Below are 24,506 nucleotides of genomic sequence, written 5' to 3'. Positions count from 1 at the left end.
TAAAATGGTAAACCCTATTAAAAACCCTCGCAAGGATTCAACTCATGTAAAGTGCAGTTATACTTGAAACCAAATATCGGGCCAAAAAATGATGCGGAAATTAAGCCGAGTGAACCTGAGAAGACTATGTACCATGGCGGCGGAGCAGAGTGGAAGAGACTCGAGGCTCTACCGGAGATTATCAGCTTTAGGAGCCACAAAAGGGTCAGTTACTGAAACAATAAATGAGTACATGAGAGAAGGCAGAGTTGTCAAGAAGTATGAACTTGAAAAATGCGTCAAGGAGCTCCGTAAATATAAAAGATACCAACATGCCCTTGAGGTTTAATCTCCTTCATTATTACCTTACCTCTCCAAGTTTTACTATTGTCTTTTAGATTACTTGCTTACAAAGAAACTTTTGTTTTTAGCCTCGTTAGAGACTTGACTTGTCAGTGTAAGGAAAAATGTGAATGTTTTCCGGAACCCTTAGATATTTACTACTCCATCCGTTTCCAAATTAAATGTCTTACTTCCCTCTTTTGTCTGTCCCAGAAAAGAGTGTGCCCTCTTTCTACATTCTTTCTACATTTAGTAAGTTAGACAATTCAAATATCCTACTCCCTTCGTTCACTTTTACTTGTCCACTATGGACTTTGCATGTCCCTTAAGAAATAATAAATGAAGTAGATTCCCATATTAATTGGTGTATAGGCTTAATGATTTTGCAAAATGATTTGGAATTAGTAATTAATGCTAAGGGTAAAACAAGAAAAATAAATTATTTTTCTCTTGATATGCGAAAGTGGACAAGTAAAAGTGAATGGAGGGAGTACATGACAAGTTTATAACCAAAAGATTCAAATGACATTTTACTACGTTACACACATCTTTAATTTAGGAGCACAAGATTCAAAAGTCTCTCTTTCTTTCTTAAATTTTGTGCTTAGTCAAACTAAGACACTTAAATTGGGACAGAGAGAGTAATAGAATGAAATGAGCTGGTAAAATACTAAAATGGAATGTATATACTTACATAACTGATCCTACTAATCTATACGGTGTTTGCCAGATTTGTGGAGTATAGGGGCTAATATATTTAGTATTAGAGTCAAATGAGTCCAAATGGAGTAGAATGGATATTAGATGGTTAATATAGCAGACTCTAACTAATTCGGGATTGAGGTGTAGATAATTTATTGCTAGTTTGGGAATTGGAACATTCAGTGGCAGAGCCAGAATTTTTACGAAGGGGGCTCAAAAATATAAAGAAGTAAAGACACGAAGAAGCTAAGGGGGTTCAACATATACTATCATAAAAAAATAATTTTAACCTTGTATATACAGTGTAATTTTTCGCCGAAGGGGTTCATAACCTAGCTCTGCCCCTGGAACATTAAGTTTAGAATGACAATCTTTAGGGTATGGTGAAAAGAGAATGCTTGGTAAGGACAATAGTAGGGTATTGAAAGAGTACAGGCCTTGGTAAGGACAATGGTAGGGTATTGAAAGAGTACAGGCCAAACTTCGGCTTTTCCAATTTGTAAGCGAAAAGCGTTCTCAAACTGCAGTTTTTGTGAAGTTCTTGATTGCTTTTAAGGAATAAGAGTATATTGGCTCATTATTTCTTCTCCACTCCTTTTCCCTTCTGAAGAGCAACTACACAGGGCATGTTTTCAGTCTTAACCAGTTTCTGTGTAAGGTATAAAAATATCAAGAAGCAATAAGCTTGTCTTAAGACACAAATTGTTTGCGGGTATTGGAATGAATGCCCTGAATATAGTGGAAGGTTCATGTAAGATTCTTATAGTCGAACCAAAATAGTTTTGGATAACTGATAACGCATAGTTGATTGGAGTTATGCTCCAGAGAGGAGATTTTTTACCTGCCGCAATTGCATTATATTTATTTATCAACTGTTTTCAAGAAATATGTTTGTGCAGACATTGTTTAGTTATGCCCTCCAGGTGGAGTATATCCAAAATTGAAATAATTTTGGATATCATGAGCTGATATTCCAATGTATTGATGCAGATAATGGAGTGGATGGAGAAAAGAGGTATAAACTTGTCGTTTGGTGACTATGGAGTACGATTGGATCTCATAGCAAAAGTTCAAGGAATAGCTGCAGCTGAAAAATACTTTGGTAGCCTATCACCATCCATGCAGAATCAAAGCACTTATGGAGCACTCTTGAATTGCTACTGTGTTGAAAAAATGACAGACAAGGCGTTTTCCCTCTTTGAGAAAATGGATCAATTGAATTTCACATCTAAATCATTGGGCTTTAACAATCTTATGTCGTTATATATGAGACTAGGGCAACCAGAAAAAGTGCCCCCCTTGGTACAGGAAATGAAGAACAGAAAGGTTCCACTATGCACGTTTTCGTATAATATCTTGATGAATAGCTATTCTTGTTTAGATGATATAGAAGGAGTTGAAAGAGTCTTCGAGGAGATAAAGCAGGAGAATGCTAAGGAGTGCGATTGGACCACATATAGTAACTTGGCTGTTGCCTATGTTAAGGCTGGGCTTCACGAAAAAGCTGTGTTAGCTCTAAAGAAGCTTGAGGAAGAGATGGATCCTCGTAATCGTGAGGCTTACCACTATTTGATTAGTTTGCATGCCAGAATATCTAATTTAGGCGAGGTTTATCGTATTTGGGATTCTCTAAAGCGTTTCTTGGAGAAAACCAATTCTACTTATCTTGTCATGCTTCAGTCCCTTGGTAAGCTTAATGACATAAATGGTTTAGAGAAATGCTATGAGGAATGGGAATCAAACTGCTCTACTTATGATATGAGGCTGGCAAATAATGTCATTGGTGCTTATCTGAGGCATGACATGTTAAACGACGCAGAGAAAGTCTTTCATTGTGCTTTGAAAAGATCAGACGGACCTTTCTTCTTGGCTTGGGAAATGTTCATGCTTTTCTATTTGAGGAAGCGTCAAATTGATCATGCTCTGCTGTGCATGGAAGCAATTGCCTCTCAGCTAAAGGAAAATAAATGGCGACCAAAAAACGAAACCATAAATAAGTTTCTCGAGTATTTTGTAGAAGAGAGAGATGTTGATGGTGCTGAGGAGTTCTACAAGTTTCTGAAGAAGGTGAATTGCCTTAATAGTGATGTCTATAGTTCATTGCTTCAGACTTACGTAGCTGCCAACAGAACACCAGACGATATGATGCTGAGAATTAAGGAAGATGGAATTGGAATGAGTTGCGAGCTTGAAGAATTGCTTAAAAGTGTTTGTCCTGGATAACTAAAAGGATCTAACCATATGGTTTTGTTTCTTTTCCATCTTCTTTTTGTGTAGATATGTGCTCTCTATCTTTAAAGAAGTATATTAAGGAGTCCAAGACCATTTGACAAATATACTATGGTAATTCTTTCATTCCACTTTTTTCGTATTCTTTTCTTCTGCTCAGACTTGGATATCTTCCTTATACCTGTCTTACTAGCAGCCTCTCTGAGCTTGACATGTGACTTAAACGTTGTCTTAGCAACGTTTTTTTCTTTCATGCCTTTAAGCAGGCAATATTTGCTCTTTCCTTCTCAAAAAAAAAAAAAAAAGTATTTGCTTTTACTTAACTGTTAAATATCCTTCACTCGCTGGCAGTTTCAACCCTTTAATTCTCCACCTTCTTTTCAAGATTCATGCAATTACCATTTTAGTATAATGATTTGGAGTTTTTAGATTTTTCCCATCTGTTTAAGCTTTGGGGAATAGAGTTACTCGGTAGCTGTTTTCCTGGGTTGGCGGGAGGTAGCATGTAGGTCGTGGAATTAGCTGAGGTGCGTTTGCTAATCTGAACACCACGATTATTAAAAAAAGGTTCATGCGATGACATTGTAATATGATAATAGTAAGACTTTTGCACCTGGTATCTGCTCCAAGCCTTTTTGCATGGATTTTGGTTAGCCTTTGTTTGGGTTTTTTTTCCTGTTGATAAGACCCACCGGGAACACGTAAATGCGGGCAGCTTTCTCCCTGCTTGGTGGCATTTAGTATTTCAAGTTTAAGTTCTGATGATGTAAAAGATTATACAGAAAATTAGTCGTAGAGAAAACTTTTATGCATAGCTTCCCAAGGAGATGAAAAGATGTACCTGCACTACTGAAACTTACCAAAAAAATAACTTACCATAATCAGGTTATTATAAGGTAATTACCAATTACAGGTAACTTTAGTTTTCCTAAACAATGATTGCTAACGTGATAAAATAGTTACCCACTATTATATGCTACACTACTTAATTGTGTAAAAATAATTTTATACTATTAATGTGTACAACTTTAATCCATTTTTTTCCCTTGGTCACATCTCGACTAACTGATGCATTTTTCATATCATACACCTTTTCAATACCCAGTGAACAGGCTAGATATTCTTCTCTACACAATGGCGATTTGATAATCTTCTTTTTCTTTTAACTTTTTCTCCGTTTTGTTGCATGTCATGAGAACGAGAACTAGATTTTCTGATAATACATACTAATAGTTAGAAAGATCCCGAAATTTTGAAATAAATAATGGATTACTATGGCTTTTTGCTGAAAAATCGAGAAATTGAACCGCTAATTAAAAGATTTAATCCTTATTTTCCGGCAATACAGGCGCCTAATCTCATAAACCGTAATAAGAACAGCTCTACAATTATTAATTTGAGTCAGAACTTTGATAATGTTTAGGAGAAGTGGCTGTAGAGGAGTATTAATATTCAAGATGATATTAAATAACCGGGAAAGATTCTGGAAAATGGCAAGAAAACTATATAAATGGAGTTTTCACAGTTTTAAATGTGTATACCTTTTTGCAAAAGATACATGATAACATTTAGAAACTAATTACGTATAAAGAAGGCAATTCAAAAAAAGAGGGAACCTTAAGTGCTTGGGAAAAAACTCAGATTATATATAGGATCAACTGTTGTTGAGCAACAGTAGAAATTAGAGCATATATAAGAATGAACTTCCGACATCACCACAAAAGCTAAAAAGCTTGTCTCACCATGAATTCCAATTGTAAGTGTAAAATAAAGAATCTTGGAAAAAGAATGCACACGTATTACCTAGTTGACTAGTTATAGGAAGAAAATAGTTGCAAATTGTTTTTTTTTTTTCCCCATCTGCAGGAACTAGCCCCCAGTTTTAAAGATCGTTCATCGGTGTAAAAGGGATGTTGTTGTTGGTTCTTGAGACTCTATGCCCAACAAAGACGGATATACAAAAAGCCACTACTGAAATGAGAAGAGAGAATGCTGTAGCAGCATCCCAAGGACTTCTCTGTGGCACCTTGGTCAGCTCAGAACTATCTGGCCAGATATCCAACTGTATCCACTCGCAGCTAATTGAAAAGTGACCAGACCCGTGCCACGGTTTTCCATCCACAGGGTACCAAAATGCCACAGACATTTTACTTGTTTTGCCAATTGTGAACTGAGCATCCTGTAAAAAAATCCATGCCCCCCAAAATCAATCAACTACATCTCAGTTGATATTAAAGGGCTGATTTGGCAGACAGAAGGGAAACGGTGTTTGACAACAGTTGTCTTCTTGCAAGTTAAAGTTGTGCAAATAACAAATGCATGTAAACAGAAAGAACAAACTACTCTGAAGTTTACTGCCAGAGGGAATATCAACTGCAACAGAATCACCATCAATTACAAAAGTCAAATTAGCACTTTGTTACCTGTTGAAGGCGATCCATTGTTCTCAGCGGCCTGGAAAATTCAAAATTATATGCACCGGATTGGTTGCTGGACGAATATGGGCTGTCATCCTTAACAAAACCTGTTTCAATTTCAAGTATTAGGTGTTGGGATAAAGGCAGCAAAAGGCAAGAGCTTTAAGGCATAATAATAACTAACAACAATCAAAATTTACTAACATAGGGTTCCTAGCATAATTTGCTTGACAAGTCGACAGCTTCCGCAATGGGAAGCCACAGTGGTCCAACATAGAGGTATAGAACACAACCAAGGACACTGCCTGCAATACAAGATTATCTTCCTCTAATTTCTTTCTCTGATAAGTAAGAGATTTTCATGACTGGAAACATCACAGTCTGGCGTATGTACAACGTTTAGGATATAAAAATTCAGTGCCTAACGCTAAATCTTAGGTAACTGAGGAAGTCCAATAAAGATATAGTATTTTTCCTCTGTTCTCCTCATTCCAAATACTGCCTTTCAAAAACTGGATACTGTACAACAACTGTGAGTTTCTGGACATCATTACCATTGAAACCTTCGAGAACCTCTTATTTTCTAGATTAGTGGTAGTCATGGTCCTCACAGAGACCAAAGTTGGAAAGAGCATTCTATCTCAGTGGAGGCATAGAGATCTCTACTGATTACAGCAAATAATTTTTCCTGTCATCCAGCTATACTATTTTTGAATGCAGAAAAGTTGTAACGAGTCTCTCTCTTATCCTTGGATTAGCATGAATGAAAAGAACTTTACTAAGACTTTCATGCCTTAACTGGTAAACTATTCCAAGATAAGTGCACGTGGTAGGAGCTCAAAAAGAATCTAATGGACGATAACGCCTGAGAAGGTTTAGTCATTGTCTATGTAGATTTGTAAGTTTGACATTGCGATGATTGAAGGTGTAAAAAGGAACAAGATGGACTATTTTACACCACATATGATTTGGCAAAGTACACCTCACTCTTACTGCTGTTTCCCAGTTGACTCGCAGCACATGATGCCTCAGCAGTTTCAGTAATCCAGTCCCCAGCTTCTATCTAATACTTAGATTTTTTTTGTTTCCCAATTTATCATCTTCTGCAATGAGGCCCTAAGATATTTGCAAATCAACATTTTTTTGTGATCAAGAAATCCATCTGGGCCAACTCTTAGGACCAACTGCAGCCCTTGAAACTCGGCGATAATAAACCTTCCCCACTACTCTTCTCAATTTAATTACGAGCTTAGTTCTCATGACGCAGGGCTCGAACCTGTGACCTAAGTCACAAGTCCCTCAACCTTTGCCGCTTGAACTAAGCACTGGGGACGCAAATCAGTGTTTTTCATAGAAGATCTATGGTGATAAAAGTATATGTTGAGATGAATATTAGTAATTGTCTTCAAAGTTAGTTCCCTTGAACTCCTCCACAGTACTATCAATTAATCAATCACTATCCCCCAATCCAAAATAAGTTGGGGCTGACTACATGCCAGAGATTTCATCTTCGAAAGGAAATACATTTCAAAATGGTGCATACAAAGGACATTAAAACATTCCACACAAGCCTTAGCTGGCATCATTTCAAAGTCACAAAGAGGTGTCTGGCAGTTCAGTTGAGAATCTGGAAAGAGAGAAGGTTGTGCAACAGAAGAAGAGGATGACTTTATATGGTCAATTTCTTAGATCAATGACATCAAACAGCCAATTGAATCGCAGAAAGTCAGTGAAACTGGCTTATAACTTTTGATCTTTTAAGACTGTTATCTGAAGTGGAGTGGTTATATTTTACTGTTCACTCAAAACAATCTGTTTATAAACCCTTCTGTGCTTCAGGTTAAAAAGTAACTATTTGTTCTGTTCTACGAGCCCATTTGTTTTTGCACTTCCAACCACTACAGTTTCACAACTGTTCTATTAAGCTTCCTAACATATTTATGCCACATGCTATAGGCTAGATAAGAAAGTAGCTTAATTTCTTCCTAATTTTATTTTACTACAGAAGAACAAATAAAATATACACAAGTGAGAGAAGGACAAAATGTTCAGGGATTAGAAGCCATATCGTTGTTTACCAGAGTGAGTCAAGCTACTGTGCCACCATGTTCCTTTCCAATCATTCTGAGCACTAGTATCATTCGCTGTTATACAAGGAGAAATCAATAAGCAGACCAGCAGGAAAAAGAGATCTTTTTTTTTTGGTTGAAACATAAGCAATATAATTCTGCAGTTTGGATACTAAAATGGCATCTCCAAGCTAAGAGATCAGCTAATTGACAAATTCCTACCAAGAAAATAAAAGAACAAACGACATATCCTGCATCTAGAAAACAGACAGACCTCAGTTTCCACCAGATTTTACTCGCATTGACACATGAATCACAACTGCTACAATATTTAGCAGTCAAAGTGAGAACCAATTAACCATAACGATCAATGTGTGACAGCAGAACCCACCATGTTTGACTTAGATGTATATATACCTAAAACTCATCTTGTTTAGCAAAGGCAAAAGACATAAATTGACCCTTAAACTTGTCCCCAAAAGTCATTTTCACACTTAAACTATCCTGGCGATCTTAAACTATCCTGGCGATCCATTACACACCTAATATATTTCAAAGTGATATTTTTTACCCCTGATGCACATAAAACCAGTTGCATTAGGGGAGAGTGTACACACTCTCTCGCCACATCAATGCCACATCAGTGCCACGTCGAAAATCCTCTAATTTTTATTTTTTGTTTATCCTTTTATGTTTTTTTTTTTCTTTTCTCTTTCTTCTTCTGTCTCCGTTTCTCTCTTTTCTCTTTCCTGCTACCAGATGTAACTCCCACGCCAACCATCTCCGCTATCTTTTCCCTCACCAACGCCATTCCTTTTTTTTTTTTAAAACACATTTAATTAATGGGTTGTTTATAATACATAACAAACGGAAGGTCAAATTGTGTCTTATACAAATTAAATTATACAAACCACCATTGTTTCCGACGAGCTTCAATATTTTCCGGCGAGCTTCCATTTTTTCCGATCTTCTTCATTTTTCCATTCCGCACAATCTTACACAACAAATTTGGATCTCAACCAAAATACATCAGCTCATTTGATTTGAACAACATAGTTTTTGTCATCTTTTCTTTTCCGAGAAAAGCCATGAAAACCATACGAGCTTGTCCGGAGGAAAAGGAACAAGCTCGATTTGAAAGAAAGTAAGAATTAGGTGCGAAATAAAATCTAGTGTCAAACTCAGATTGCCATTGTTTCTACGTCAATAACACGCAGATTAATTGGATTTTCAAACACGAGAGACATTGTGTTCTTAATTCCTCAGTAGCTTACCAACTCATCTCATATTACCTTCCTAATTAGACAAAAAAATTCAAACATCAGTTGGCTAGTCAAGAATATGAACGTAAGGGTGAATTGTGTGTTTATGGGTCACTGTTTTCAATGCTTGAACTTTGATAATGTTAAGAATTCAACTTTAAGAAAGATGGGATAGAAGTTGGTAGTTATATGTTAACATGGGTGGACCACCCAGGGTGGCAATGGAGGTGGCGATGACAGTATATAAATGGAGAAGTGAAGGTTGTGTCCATGGCAGAGAACTGCCATTCACGGGAGAAGAAAAGAAAGAAGAAAGAGAAGAAAAGTTAAAAGTTTTTCGATTATTTAAAAATTATTTTTTATTTTAATTTTGACTTCACTTGCCTATTTTTGAATTATAACTTTTGTTTTTGCCACATCAGCTTCTAGGGCGCAAAAAATATCACTTTGAAATATATTAGGTGTGTAATGAGTCGCCAGGATAGTTTAAGTGTGAAAATGACTTTTGGGGACAAGTTTAAGGATCAATTTATGTCTTTTGCTTTTAGCAAAAATTTAACCATCAAAGGGACAACCATGAACATTCTTTTTGTATATCCCTCAAGATGAAATTTCCCTCAGTACAGGAGAATTATCTTCCATCCCAGTCAATTTTACTCAGACAAATTTTGCAGGTTGTTGAGAATAATGACCCTGTCAAAATTTGCAACCTTATTTCCTCATGGAAAGTAGATCCAATGACACTCAGTGAAGGAAGGACCAATATATACACTGTTTGGCAGCAGTTCCTTTAGGGGGTGGGTGGCAGAGTTCAATGCAAAATTAGTTAAAGAATGATACAAGACACAAATCCAATACAAACAGAAAGACACACAATTGCAAAATAACAAAATAAAAAACCAGAGGTGTTGATAAACAAAAGGCATGTCTTAATCCCAGCAATACAAGATCTATTTCTTAATCCAAGTCAAAATGTTGCTCATCATGATAAAAATTAGGCAATTAGCTAATATGCATTTCACAACTTCCTTGCTACTTGACGAGCCTTTTACAGTTCTATGTTCATTTCTGTGTCTCAATACAATAGAATGCAACTAAACCAGTATCAACACTACTGATTAAAAAAAAAGAAACTATTAACTATACTATCCACTATCCAGTTATACAGATGTGAGACAAAGACTGAAGCCTCTCAAGGAAAAAATGTACTTAGAAACAAAAACCCAAATCATACCTGAAGGACCAAAGCCATCTAAATAACGGCAGTGTGGGTTCCAACCATATAGATCAACCAAATGACCAAACCTGTCCTAGTGTGCCAACAGAAATGAATTAGTACTTCTTTACTAATTTAATGGCACAAAATTTGTCGTGAAGTGCTACAAAGTGTGCAGAACCAGTTGGTTACCTGTCACCCCCATTTCCCTCACTGTTGTCTACCAGGTTCCCTCCATAGAGTCTTCCAGGAATTGCCGCCTTTCCTATTGAGAAATGCATAAGGTCAACTTCATGGCCCTTGCATGACTTGTTCGTGCAAGTATCAGGTCCTTCTTCACATCCTCCCATCTTGAAATAATGAAGTAGAACAACTTGTCAGACGTTATTCATTAGCAGTTCATAGCATTTAACATGAAGAAGTGGGATAAAGAAAGGGAAGAAGAAAAAGAGGGTTGGGGGAGGGAATAGATACTGAAGCCACTTACTCTATGATAAGATGCATTTTCACCAATTTGGAACATAAAAGCAACTGATGCAGTCTTGTTACTGAATCTGAAGTGAGCAATAAAAATGTGAGAATTAAGGGTCTCAAACAAGGAAAAAGATGTCAGACATTGTTTGAGAAGCAACAACTAAATATCGCAAACATTCCTACAGTAAAATTAACTGCATAGATGATGGTGAAGAAGAAGGCACGAAAGCACCAATGAGCTTTTGTTATTCAAGTCAAAACTCAAACCTTTACCTAACTAACGTGGGTTCTCATAAATGATCAAACTGCTAATATTTTAGATCAGCATAGGCATATTAAATAACTGGATGACATGGAAATACAGTCTCTTCCCCAAATTACTGTTACTCTTTCAGTCTGACCAAATTTATTTGATCTTACTACTTAATTGAAGAGTCTCCACCTCTAAAGCTAATCAATCAATCAATTGACCAATCAACTACCCATCAAATCCCAAACTCCACCTATGCGAGCTTCACATTACCATTCCCATGTCTGGATAAAGGAGGATGTTGCGAGTTAATGGCCGACGTAAAGTAAGTCATAAAATCAAGAATTTACCTCTAAACTAACGCTCCTTTACATTTCAAAAAAAATTAAACTTGACATTTCTTTGAATATCTACCTATATCCTTTCTTTTCCTAATTAAGCAGGAAATACAAATTGTCATAAAGCATGAAGGTCTCTTTTTCTAACATTTGAAAAATCCATACCCTTCAGAATATGTGTAATCCCCGTCAACTTGCAACATGAAGAAAACCTCTTTGCCATCATGTGACGCCTGCAAAAGAACGAAAGAATCTTGTGCTCAAACTCCTCCCAGTAAATAAAATCAATCAATTAATCAACTATGCTTCAATCAGAAGCTCGTTGGGTCAGCCGTACCAATCATTTCTAACTTTTTTCCGGAATAATTTTTCACTTTATTTGAAAATCAGTGCTTGACCATGAAATTCCAAATTCAACTTGAAGTTGTATTTCAAATTTGGAAAACAGCTTATAACACGTTTCTCAACTCACTTTTCAAACATGAAAATTGTTCCAATTGCAGAAAGTATAACCAAACACAACTCTATCTTCAACTCCAACTCTATAAATTCCTAATAAAGTGAAAAATATTTGGAATCTATAGCCTAACGCCTACTAAAGCACAAAGAAAAGAAAAAAGAATCATCGTTTGTTCCGCAATGAGTTGTAACAAGAATCTAAAATCCGAAACTAACTGCTGGTGGCTGTCAGGGTCATTGGTGACCACTCCACTTTTTTTTTTTTGATGGCTAAACCCACTCCTGTGGAATAGCCCATAAACCACACAGGAGAGGTAACCCGCACTAGGCAAACCCCGTGCAACGAGGCAAATCCCTTACTATCGTAGGCAGGGAGTTTCGAACCTGAGATCTCAATTGTGGAAGTCTCATGCTCAACCAACTGGGCCACCCCTGCGAGTACCACTCCACTATATTCAGGCCTAATTCACAAAGGATAATTTCGACAAGAATCTAAAACTACAAAAGAAAGAACAAAAACTTGGGTCTTTTTACCCCACAATGAGTATGTTATTTAGTAACAAGTACCTTGAAATACATTCATATATAACAGTGTTATTTAGCACAAAAGTATATTTGAAACCTAAATCAAAAGTCTAGAGAAAAAATACAGAGTCAAACGTCTCTTGGGCCAGAATATTTTTGTGGCTACTATACAATATTTAAAGTAAAAACTTTAATCTTTTCCAAATTAAATGGTGATTTGTATTAATATATTTCAGTTCCATGATTCACGCAAACCTCATGAGGTTCCATTACGCAAACCTCAAGAGGTTCTAACGTGTCTGTCAATCAAATTAACTCCATTCAAATAATTTTTGAATTCAAAAAACAAAATCAGCATCTTATCTTTCCCAAAAAATAGCAAAAGTTCTTTTCTTTAATTTTTTTTTTCAACAATCTGCTTTGCGCAAATACAGAAAAAATCCCTTTCGTTTATTAAATTTTTCAGCTATCTGATTAGAGATACGTTGTTCTAGTGGAGAGCAGTAGGAAGATCAGATTACAACGTATCGCTCTATTTGTAATGATATAAATGGCCAATGTAACCGCTTTGATCCGACATTCTGGTTTTTGGAACGATCAAAATTGTTATGTTAACTACAAAATAGATGCGGTTGTATTCGGTGATTATTGCAAATACGATGAACTGGTTGCTACGATTTCAACTCAACTTGTCCGGATAGTTGCGAAACAAAATGTCAATAAAATATGTTGTTGAGGGGATCCTCAACCAATGGAAATACACAACGATATGGGAGTTAGGGTGTATGTTGAGCTTAAGAGGGAAAAAAGTGTTTTGGGGATGTATCCAATGTGCGTTAGTATTACAGATAATGATGTTGAGGAGATTGCAACTGGTGAGTGTGTTTTTAGAGACGATGTGCTTCAACTTGGATACGATGATAATTTGGAGGATATGGATGCGTATGATTCTAATGAATTCGATCTGTCAAATTGTGGAAAGGCTGTTGTATTTTTAGAGGAAGACAACAAATTGATTATTTCCAACGCAGAACAGAAGGATATTTTTGTAGATCAAATTTACAAGGATAAGGATACATTGAAACTTGTAATGGCAAATTATGCTATTCGAGAACGATTCAATTTCAAAACTGAGAGATCAAATGCTATAAGGTATGTGCTTTCCATATTCTAACTTTGCGGGAGATAATAAATGCATTACAAACTGCTCGTTACTGAGAATGACTTCGTACTGATCTATGTTTTGTTTTGTAGCTATACAGTTGTATGTATGTCGCCTGAATGTGAATGGAAATTACGAGCGTCAAGTGTTGGAAAATCTGAACTGTTCAGAGTTAGGTATTTCCATGACGAACATACATGCCCTTTGAAGGACAAGGTATATTCACAGAGGCAAGCAACAAGTTGGTTTATTGGTGAATCGGTTGTTAAGCGAAAATAACGAACCACAAGAGGAAAGTTAGCCCCGGTGATATAATGGACGACGTAAAAAATGAATTCGGCGTAGATGTTTCTTACATGCTAGCCTGGAGAGCTAGAGAAAAAGCTATGAATGATTTGAGGGGAATCCTGCTGCTTCATACAATAAATTGCCGGCATATGTCTATATCCTAGATAAAACATATCCTGGATCACATGTTAAAATGCATAAATCATGTGAAAATGAGTTCCTGTATTTCTTTGTTGCACTCAAAGCATTCATAAAGGGATTCGAGTGTTGTAGACCAATAGTGGTAGTGGATGGTGCACACCTTAAAAGCACGTATAATGGTACATTTGTATCCGCAAGTACTTTGGATGGTGCAGGTATGTCTATTTTATCTGTTTAATTTCAATAATATAAACTGAAAAACATTGTATAAACTGAAATATACTGTGAAATATAGATTTCATTACTCTTATGTAGACTTAAAATATAGACTGATAAAAATACACAATTTATGATTAACTTTTTAAAATACAAATGTATATACAGGTAATATTCTACCACTGGCATATGGTTTGATAGATTCGGAAAATGATAAGTCCTGGACTTGGTTCTTTGAGCAGTTCAAGCTAGCTTATGGTATTAGGGATAACATGTGTGTCGTGTCCGACAGACACGAAAGCATAATCAAAGCGGTGTATCGGGTGTATCCTACTGTTCCTCATCTGGCCTGCATATGGCATTTGTGGAAAAATGTGACTAAGAAATACAAGTCGAATGATGAAGTATTGAGTCCTGTGTTTTATTCACTTGCCAAAGCATACACACAGGATGAGTTCGATAAACTGATGCAAAAGATTGAGAATGTTGATATACGGGTAAAGGAATATTTGGATGATGCTGGAAGGGAGAAATGGTCTCGGCTATATTCACCTGTTAACAGAGGTTGGACGATGACTTCAAATATAGCGGAATGTATTAACGGAAAACTAGTAGCGGCAAGAGAATTGCCTGTTTTTGATTTCCTTGAAGAAGTTAGGAGGATGTTTGGGAGATGGAATTGCACAAATAGGAAAAATGGTACATACACATTCTCAACACTTTCTAGACGATACCAAGAAATGCTTTCAATGAATGAGTATAAATCGTTACGCATGAGGGTAAGTTTTTCTTGATGATAAAACTAGTTTGTTTATATCTCAGGGTATACTTCTCTGTGTTTTTCTGTATTTCGTTGTATTTAGCTAACTGCCTTAAGTTTTCTTTTAAGTTTATGGAACCTGACATGCAGTGTTTTGTTGTTGAATGTGCATGTTTCTTAGGTTGAGGCATCAACTGAATATGTTTATACAGTTAATGATGGACCGCGGCGTTTCATAATTGATTTGAAAAGGAAAACTTGTAGTTGCCGGATGTTCCAAATGGACGAAATACCATGTTCACATGCCTGGGCTGTCTTAAAGAGTAAAAATCTAACGGCTGATGCATATTGCTCAGAATTATTCAAGCCAAATACAGTGGTGAATACGTATGATGTGCCGATTGATCCACTTCCCGACGACAGTGAGTGGAATGTGCCAACACACATATTGGAGGAGGTTGTTCTTCCACCGAGATACAAGAGACCTCCTGGTAGGCCAAAAAAGAAGAGGGATAAGCCATTAATGGAGCTGATGATTGGTAAACGTAGGAACGCTTGTAGTACATGTGGACGTCTTGGTCATAACAGGCGTTCGTGTGGTAATGAGCCACTTAAGAAGAAGAAATAAATGTCTAGTCTTCATTTGTGTTTTATTTCTAGGACAGTTGTCCGATGATGTTTAAAAAAAAAAAATCAAATGTATTCCATCTTGAAATCATTCTTTCTTTTCTGTGATGTATTTCACTGGTGTCATGTATTTCTATGGTCAATAATTTGTGACCATAATTTGTGTCATGTTATAGAATTGAACTAATATGTTCAATATAAAATTAAATGAAATAAAATTGAAATACATTGGTCAATACTTGTGCCTCAAAAATGACTTTATATGTGCAATGATTGTTGTGGTAATACATTTGATTCATAGGCTCAAAATTCGGAGTTTTGTAACTTTTTTATATTTCATTTGTATTTCTTTGTATTTCATTATATTTCAATTTATTTCCTTGTATTTCAATATAGTGTTATTGTTGAGGAATACATTTTAAAGAACACACATTATTGTTGAGGAATACATTTTAAAGAACACACATGAACTTATGAACCAGTTGACTTGTATTCCAATATATATGACTTGGTTCCTGCAATTCTGGTTTTCCAAAAAAAAGAAGCTTACCAGATATATAATGAATAAGGAAATGTATTGTGTACTTATAACAAACAAACACGAAATGACTGCAGACAGAATACAAATGTATTTAATAAAATCCGAGAACACTAAACAAAAGATAACACCATACTGGTTGTATTCTGAAAAAAAAAGATACTGTCTAAAATTAATATTAACTGATCCACACACAGAGGTTCAACATCAAAAACACATGAAAAAATGTCTTAAACTAAACAACATCTAATCTACCCCAACATCTACTCTACGTCATCTACTATAGTCAACGCATCGTAATCAACTATAGGCACATTGGTCTTCTTTGGTTGCTCGTTATCACTTTACGCATTCTGGTTTGCCTTTCCCCAAGCATAGTCGCAAAGAAGTGCACCATATCTCTGACGGTGAAACTTTGAATCAATGTTGACTGGAATGCCTTCACCCGAGCTCAAGAATTCAGCAAAAGCTGCCACATATACACCACAATCCCTGTAACCAAATGAACAAAAATTTATTCGTGCTTTAGTAAAAGTTTAGAAAAAGAACAATGTTATTGAATCGTATTTCAAAGATTTATTAAAAAAAAAAAAAAAAAAAAAAAAAAAAGCCGTACATGCTTCCAGGGGGTTGTTGTGGTAGATCGTCCACATTAACGACATCAAAATCATCATTTAGTGCTCTGTTTTTGTAAGCGGGGTGATTACGAAAATCTATATCCTTCTTCTTTTCATAAAAATCGGACATTTGTAGATGATGTGGCACAAGGGCAACCAGTATGTTCACTTCTCTCCTAACGACGGCATCATGCCCTGCAGCTCGATATGAGTCGTACACATACAGACATCTGCGCAAAACTCAGAAACAAATATAAGAAAACAACAGAAAGATACATTATAGAAGTGTATTTCATTATTTCTATAGCGTATGTTTAATAACAAATACACACCTGTCAATGAATGATATTACCACTAAAATCCAGTGATTTTCCTCTTTCACATTGACAGGGATTAATACGTTGTCAACTGTATGCCATGGTACATTACCCATCAACCTATACCCGTTTATGTACTCACATACATCAGATTCCTTACTAGCAACACTTGTGGATGATTCCGGATTTTTCCAAGCATGGTAAATCTCGGTGATTATGGTATGTAGTATACAGCTGACGGTGGTAAATTTATATGTCTTTGTTATCTTCATATTTGCCTTTCTTACGGAGGTAATAAAAAATAACATCAAGATCTTTGCAAAATAAATATAGGGGCGATCGGTAATCTCAATTGATACTTCATTAACATACACTGAAATATATTGAAAAAAGATACAGCAAAACTACTGAAAAAAACAGAAGCATATAACAGTAGAAATATAACAGAATGTTATTTAAAAAATAATAATAACAGTACGAAAGGTACATATGGTAAATATAGTGAAATATAGGATAAGATTCATTGAAATACACACTTTGAAAACACAGTTAAATGAAAGGGTGATAATCAGTGAAGTCGATCTGTAGAATACATTGAAAATATATGATAGAGACAGTGAAATACATGAAGAAAAAACAGTGAAAATTAGGAAGATTTAATGAAATACATTATAAAATAAACATTGAAACATGCAAATGGAAAAAGGAAATTCTGGAAAAAAAAAAACGAACCTCATCATTCCAAAGATTCCCTTCCATTGATAACAAGTAGAACCAGTTTTTGTCTTTAACAAGTGTGACTCCTAACTTGAGTGACATATCGGCGTCTTCAGGATCCACTAATTCCTTGTTTTTTCTATAGTGGTTTTCCTTGTCTCTTCTATATATCAATAGAACAAAAAAAAACATATGATTAGAAATCTTATATAAAAAACATTTTCATATTTTTAAAGAAACGTAAGCTTTAAAAAACTTACTTTTTATCATGCCTTAATAACAGATCCTTCTTGAGCCAATTTTCATATTCTTGAAAATACGCCGTGTCCACGGGGGGCATTGATTGGATGTTCTACAAAGGGGTGCTTCTTTCCAAATTTGATAGGGACAGAAGACCTTGCAGAAGATCCTGCTGAGCTGTAATTTGGCATGAAAGGGGACACAGTGTATTTGCTGGGTTTCCTATCTCGCACAATGCTTGGGTGGATAATCATTCGGCGTTCAGTATTTTCGATTGAATGTTGTACAACTCCAGCAGTTGAACCTTGCCCCGTTGTTGGTTGTACTCCAAGTTGGCTAGGTAATTGATCATCAGGAATTAACCATTGAGAATTTGGTACAACGTTCTCAACTTTGCTACTCTGAGGGGTCTTAAACATATAGAGATCAGCTTGATCATTGACTTGTATTGCGGGGGACCAAGTGGAATCACGGTGGCAAGAGGACAACTTTGGATTAGCAACTCTGCTACCATTTGCTCTGATGCACTGAATTCTGCATTATCATTTACCCCAACTTGTTGAAATTGTACAACCTGCTACCAATATCAAAATGGAAACGCAAAAATCAGCTACAGATTGCTTCAAAATATATCACATGATTGACACTAGAAATATATGTTTGAGTACCTCAGGTTGCAAATGTGGTGTTGATAACACCTCTCCACTCTTTTTTCATCACTTGTGACCATAATTTGTTGGCCTACATTCACAGCCAGAACCGGCAAATGTGTATGCACCATGACCGCCTCGCCCTATACCGATTAAAAACATGCGGTGAAACGACAAAATGCAAATTCATGTTAGAAATACGGTGAGATATAGTAAATGCGAATGAAATATACAAATTAATGTTAGAAATACACTAGAAAGTGTGAGATATAGTGAATATATACAAATATACAAATTAGTGTTAGAAATACAGTTAGATATGTTAGAAATGTAGTTAAATATACAAATTAATGTTAGAAATACAGTGAGATATAGTAAATTTGTTATGTGAATACAAGTAAACATGTGTGTACCACATCCTTTTACAAAACCAACTTTGGGATTTAGAAAAAAAAAAGAAGGTAAATTTTGTTCTAGGTACCTGTGGTTGTGTTGGCTTCGGGGGTGTGTCACCGCTACCTTGAATCTCTTCAGTTGAAGCCTTTAAAGTATCCCCACTTTGTGTACTTCGGCGCGTTCCAACACCAGAAACATCGCCAGTTAACATTGTGCCTGCAACCTTCATCTTTTCTTCCGATAATATATATTATTGTGAGTTCCTATATGTATAACAAAACAAATTACAAAAAGTACATATTGTTAAAAGGGTAGTTTTTACCTTATTTTGATCAATACAATAATGTTGTTCTTGCATTGAATTCAATGCGAGTATTGTATGCTATAATATATATATATATATATATATATATATATATATATATATATATATATATATATATATATATATATATATATATATATATATATATATATATGTTATTCATAAAAGTATGGGAACAGTTTTCATTCAAAATCTGTATTTTGTGAATAAAATCAATTTTATTTTGGATTTACCTTTTACGAGGTTTGATTTCCCTTTATTGCCTCAACAACCTTTTTGAAGTTGTCATCGATGCACTTGCGAATATCATCCATGGACTTGTTAAGATCGATGGCCGAGCAGATACCTACGTGTTTTTGACAGAACAATACGTCAAAATTTTCAAAACCCTTAACAAAGCAAATATATTACAAAAAAAAAAAAAAAAAAAAGGAGAACAAAACACTTACATCTTTCTTAAAAGCTTGAAACTCTTGTCGGCGGTTTCACCTCATCGATTTTTGGTGGTGTTTGGACATCACGATGCCTTGATGTCGAAGCGTCCTTCGATGTTGTGAGTGGTTCGTTCCGGCCGATTGTTTCCTAACGGTAGAATCATAACCGAAACACATCTTCGTTTCTTATGAGGCAGTGAATCAGATACGGCAGAGCACTGTTGTTGTTTACCCCTTACAATGTGTGGTGGTGTGGTACTGAAGTCATCATAGTCATCATCAACCATCTCGTTGCCTTCGGCAACTTCAACTCCGTCTGTTGGGTTGGGGATAGCTTGTGAAACAACAGGAGGCAAATTAAGTCGTTCCAACTCAGCAGTGGTTGGAACAACATCATCAAAAGTACAAATCTGTGAATTTTTTTTTAGAAACAGTGAGATATACATTAAGTACATAAAAAGAAATTGAATGAAATATATTTGTATGGATACATATAATGGTGTCAACAAAAATATATGGAAACATTTATGATATTTGGGGGTTATAATGAGAAAAACGGTGATATAGAGGATCGAGCCGATGAAAAATATAATGAAATACGGATGATTAACCCCCCCCCCCCCCCCGAAAAAGTGATGACCTACATTACGGTAAAATAGAGTGAGACATATCTTTGAAATACAATAAATATAGACGGAAAGTACAAGTGATATACATTTAGTACATCAAAAAAAATTGAATAAAAATATATTTGTATAGATACATATAATGGTTTCAAAAAAAATATATGGAAACATTTATGATATTTTGGGGCTATAATGAGAAAAACAGTGATATAGAGGACTGAGTCGATGAAAAATATAGTGAAATACATATGATTACCACCCCTGAAAAAGTGATGATCTACATTACAGTAAAATAGAGTGATAAATATACTGAAATACAATAAATATATATGGAAAAATACAAGTGATATACAATGGGATGCAAATGAATAAACTTTGATTCAACTACAGTTAGAAAAAAAAAAAGGAATGCATGTGTAAAATTTACCTGGTGTATGTCATCTCTAAACATGCCTTCCATCAAAGCATCAAATTTCGGTCTTTCTTCAACAGTCCGCCAATTCAAGATTCTTGGAATCAAATTTCCCGACTTAATTGCAATATTGGATGGGACTTTTGAACAAGATTCATACAGCCAAACTTGCATGGCAATTGGCATTCCGTGAATCCTATAATATTGCTTGAAGTCGGCATATTTCTGACTAATGCTTGTAACCAACTCTTTGAAGGACTCTTTGCCCCAAGGATAATCAACATATCTCCCATCCTCTACAACGTCAAAATGTATCCTAGGTATGTTCGATCGAACAGGCTCACCGCAGAATACGAATGTATTTATAAAATACAAAATGGCCATCTTGACTGCGTCCTCGCCTTTGTCCTCCCAATCTGTATTGTTGAAACACTCAATCAGTTGCCGTCTTTTGATGTGATCAGATGTTCCCCCCAAATAATCATCCATAAGCCTATTTTTTTCCGTCTTATCGTATACAAAGTCATTTGCGTCGGAGACACAATTCAATCCAGTGATTAGTGCAAATTCTCTAATGCTAAAACGCAATACTTTTCCATTTATTTCAAATGTAAAGCACTCGTATGTACTTCCCTTAAGCTCTTTAACCATGAAGCACCTGAACAACTGTGCTTGTACATCCATATGCTGCATTCTAAGATATTTCCCAAAAATAGAGTCTGCAAACTTGTCCATCTGACCAGCCCCCTTTAGTTTGCCCCTAATGTCACTGATTACATTGACGTTCGTGTAACTTTGCATAGATGGGGCCACAGCAGGCTGCTTCGTGACCAAAAATCTAGAATCCTGGACCAAATGACATATGTAAAACACTGTCAATTTCCCCTACGAAGCTAATATACAAAAATTTAAAAACAATAAATCACAACTACAAAGAAACACAACTGCTAAAGTCTTAAAATCTATAACAAACATCTTTGTATTTTTGACATTCATCGAAATACACTTAAATATAATGAACAATTATACTGATAGAATGTCCAACCCAGATTGAAAACAAAAATATAACAAAACACAAAAACATAACTACCAGATGATAAAATGTATATAACAAATTAAAAAACACATAAATAATTCAAAATCAAAGGAAATACGAAAAAAAATACACATAAATATATGGGAAATATAGATCCGGTGAATTGAAATACATTTATGAAAAGGGGAAAATACCTCTCCATCGTCTTCTACATCAATTGAAGGTTTTTTCCGAACTACTTTTTTGCCCTTGCCTCCCGGGAACATTCTTGGTAACCTTTCTCTTCTTCTTCGTAGCGGCACTTGAGAAACTTTTTTTATCCGTGTTGATCGTTTCCTCTTTGTTTCTTTATCATCATGATATTGTTTCGTCCTTCTTGGATCATTGATTTTTTTGCTACGCTTCTCAGCATAAGATGACCCTCCTGCAATGGGGTTTTCTTGCTGAGTAAATCCCAAAGAGAAACTAGGACCATCTATTATATTTTCTATACCTCGAGTTCTCGTGCCCGGAGAGCCTATTTCAGCCATTGAAATCGAATGCAGAATCTTGATGAAAAACAACACTAGGAATGGGTGATTTGTATATACGAGAAGATGAAATTAAAGCAACAAAGAATTTTACATAAAATAAAAAAAAAACGCAAACAACATGCATCTTGTCAAAAAATATCTTTTAAATACATTATACAAAAATCAAAATCGGAAAAAAACTTACCTATTTTTGGAAAATGTTTTACTCGAAATATTAAAAAGGTTAAAAACAATGTGGAGTTATGTGGAGTGAAAAACGGAATTGATAATTGAAGAAGTGGAAGAAAAATATCTGATTTGAATTATGGCGAAATGGGGGGATTGGGAGTTACTTGCGTGTATTTAGGGAGAGAAATAGAGTATATTTGGGAACTATGCGTCTAAACGGGGATGTGGTGATGCACGGTTATTTAGTAAAAAAGTGGGGTAGCTATGAAGTGTATAAAATTTATATATATAATATATATTTATATATCATAAATATTAAAAAGGTTAGATATTATCCATAAATAAGTCTTAGGGGTAGTTACACCAAGTAAATTTTTTAAATAAAGTCTCACTTCATTAACACACAAAAAAACAACACCAGTACCTTTCAGATAAATATTTTTTTTTGTAAATTTGATCAAAGATTTTTATTTTTTGGTTAAACTAACAATTTCAAACATTAATCATATATATATATATATATATATATATATATATATATATATATATATATATATATATATATATATATATATATATATAGTTTTTAAAAGCCAAATGGTAACATTACAAGCACCCTAGCGTGACTTCATACTCACCAATTGAATGAGAGAGAAATATCTAGAATAGTTCTCAAATAAAGATTTTTATTTTTTGGTTACTAACAATTTCCATTAATCACCAAATGGTAACAACACAAGAACAAAGGTACACAAAGAAAAAAGCCACTACCTAAAGATGATGCAATGGATGAGGGTTCTAATCCCAGGCTTAGCTCTTACAGAATAGGAGAATGAGCTTGAAGACTTTGGATTTCTGTGATTTACCTTTTGAAAGTTGCACTGCCCAAGTCACATACTGATCCATGAAGTAGCAGTAATATGCTCTCTTTGAATCCATGTAAGAATCATATCCCAAATTGCCCTTGCCACAGGCAAAACAGGAACAAATGATCTCTGGTTTCGTTTTGCAATTGACAGAGAGTACATGTTAAAGAGACTGTCATACCCCATTTTTATCAACCTATCTACTGTTAATAACCTTTGAAAGTGCCCCCACATAGTAAAATTACATTATATGTTAATTGGGGTAACAATGCTATCAAAATTGACCCATTTTTTTTAATTCTTACAAAAAATGACCTGAACTTTTCTCTCTCTCATTCTCTCTTGATCTCTCTCACTCTCTCTGTCGGCCTCCCAACATTAAGCATCTGCTTCTTATATCTGTTCTTATTTCCTCTCCTCCATATAACTGTTCTAATTTTTCAAAATACATTTCATACAACTTATCATCATACTTAATTCTAAACACCAAATATGGGAGAAGTGAAGCGTATTCTTCTAAGATAGTACCCCCACTGTTCATCTAAATTGATTGTAATTTTCTTATTCAAACTGCCATCTAAGCTACCCTTTGGTGTTGTTGGTTATGGGTCTTGTGATTGTTTTTTCATTTACTTTCCTAAACATAAACAAGCATCAATTTTGAAAGAAGTATTACATTTGATTATTGTATCATGTCAATTCGTTTGACATGTAACCTTTAAGTCGATATTCTCTTTAGTGTGGTTGATTGAAAATTTGAAGAACAGAAGTACACCATTGAAGTCCGTTTAAAACTTCGATTTTGGAAATTGAATTTTTGCAGTTTGTTGGTTGTTTGGATTGGATATTGTTCCAATTGATTGGAAACATCAATAGGAGTTCAAAATTTAAATTTGAAGTGCTTTGAAATTAGTTCGAGCCAGATTTGATTTAAATTTCAGAAGAATTGCAAGGAAGAAGACAGAGTCAGTTTTTGCATAATAGTGTATAATATTGTATATGATTGTATATGTTTGTATATGTTGGTATAAGTGTTTGTATATGTTGGTATTAAGAATCTGAATATGTTTGTATTTTTTTGGTATAATTTTGTATATTGCTCTTTTGGGGTTACAGCACATCACAGTACTCTTTTAGTGAACAAAAATACTTTTTTTCAGTGTATATGATTGTAT

At 35.1% G+C, this 24,506-nt stretch overlaps 5 protein-coding genes across 5 annotated transcripts; 2 read left to right on the top strand and 3 right to left on the bottom strand.

Moving 5' to 3' along the window:
- On the top strand, positions 1–3,411 carry LOC132063321 (pentatricopeptide repeat-containing protein At1g02370, mitochondrial-like). The gene is made up of 2 exons (XM_059455806.1): positions 1–322; positions 2,014–3,411. Exons 1-2 carry the CDS (start codon positions 89–91, stop codon positions 3,244–3,246), a joined length of 1,467 nt encoding a protein of 488 aa, XP_059311789.1. The 5' UTR covers positions 1–88; the 3' UTR covers positions 3,247–3,411.
- Positions 3,412–4,874: 1,463 nt separating this feature from the next.
- Positions 4,875–11,597, bottom strand: LOC132063320 (uncharacterized). Its single transcript, XM_059455805.1, has 7 exons — positions 11,444–11,597; positions 10,704–10,770; positions 10,409–10,566; positions 10,235–10,305; positions 7,748–7,813; positions 5,676–5,776; positions 4,875–5,431 (listed from the first exon to the last, which is right to left on the bottom strand). Exons 1-7 carry the CDS (start codon positions 11,479–11,481, stop codon positions 5,135–5,137), a joined length of 798 nt encoding a protein of 265 aa, XP_059311788.1. The 5' UTR covers positions 11,482–11,597; the 3' UTR covers positions 4,875–5,134.
- Positions 11,598–13,813: 2,216 nt separating this feature from the next.
- LOC132061914 (uncharacterized) lies at positions 13,814–15,457 on the top strand. The gene is made up of 3 exons (XM_059454591.1): positions 13,814–14,068; positions 14,238–14,848; positions 15,011–15,457. Exons 1-3 carry the CDS (start codon positions 13,906–13,908, stop codon positions 15,455–15,457), a joined length of 1,221 nt encoding a protein of 406 aa, XP_059310574.1. The 5' UTR covers positions 13,814–13,905.
- A 655-nt stretch (positions 15,458–16,112) lies between these two features.
- On the bottom strand, positions 16,113–17,221 carry LOC132062505 (uncharacterized). The gene is made up of 3 exons (XM_059455059.1): positions 16,944–17,221; positions 16,611–16,841; positions 16,113–16,486 (listed from the first exon to the last, which is right to left on the bottom strand). Exons 1-3 carry the CDS (start codon positions 17,198–17,200, stop codon positions 16,339–16,341), a joined length of 636 nt encoding a protein of 211 aa, XP_059311042.1. The 5' UTR covers positions 17,201–17,221; the 3' UTR covers positions 16,113–16,338.
- Positions 17,222–19,773: 2,552 nt separating this feature from the next.
- Positions 19,774–23,517, bottom strand: LOC132061913 (uncharacterized). Its single transcript, XM_059454590.1, has 4 exons — positions 23,364–23,517; positions 21,959–22,281; positions 20,744–21,574; positions 19,774–20,100 (listed from the first exon to the last, which is right to left on the bottom strand). Exons 1-4 carry the CDS (start codon positions 23,515–23,517, stop codon positions 19,774–19,776), a joined length of 1,635 nt encoding a protein of 544 aa, XP_059310573.1.
- Positions 23,518–24,506: the final 989 nt, after the last annotated feature.

Source organism: Lycium ferocissimum, chromosome 7 (genome assembly GCF_029784015.1).
Source record: "Lycium ferocissimum isolate CSIRO_LF1 chromosome 7, AGI_CSIRO_Lferr_CH_V1, whole genome shotgun sequence".
NCBI classification, from domain to species: Eukaryota; Viridiplantae; Streptophyta; class Magnoliopsida; order Solanales; family Solanaceae; genus Lycium; species Lycium ferocissimum.
This window is presented reverse-complemented; position numbering and strand designations above follow the sequence as displayed.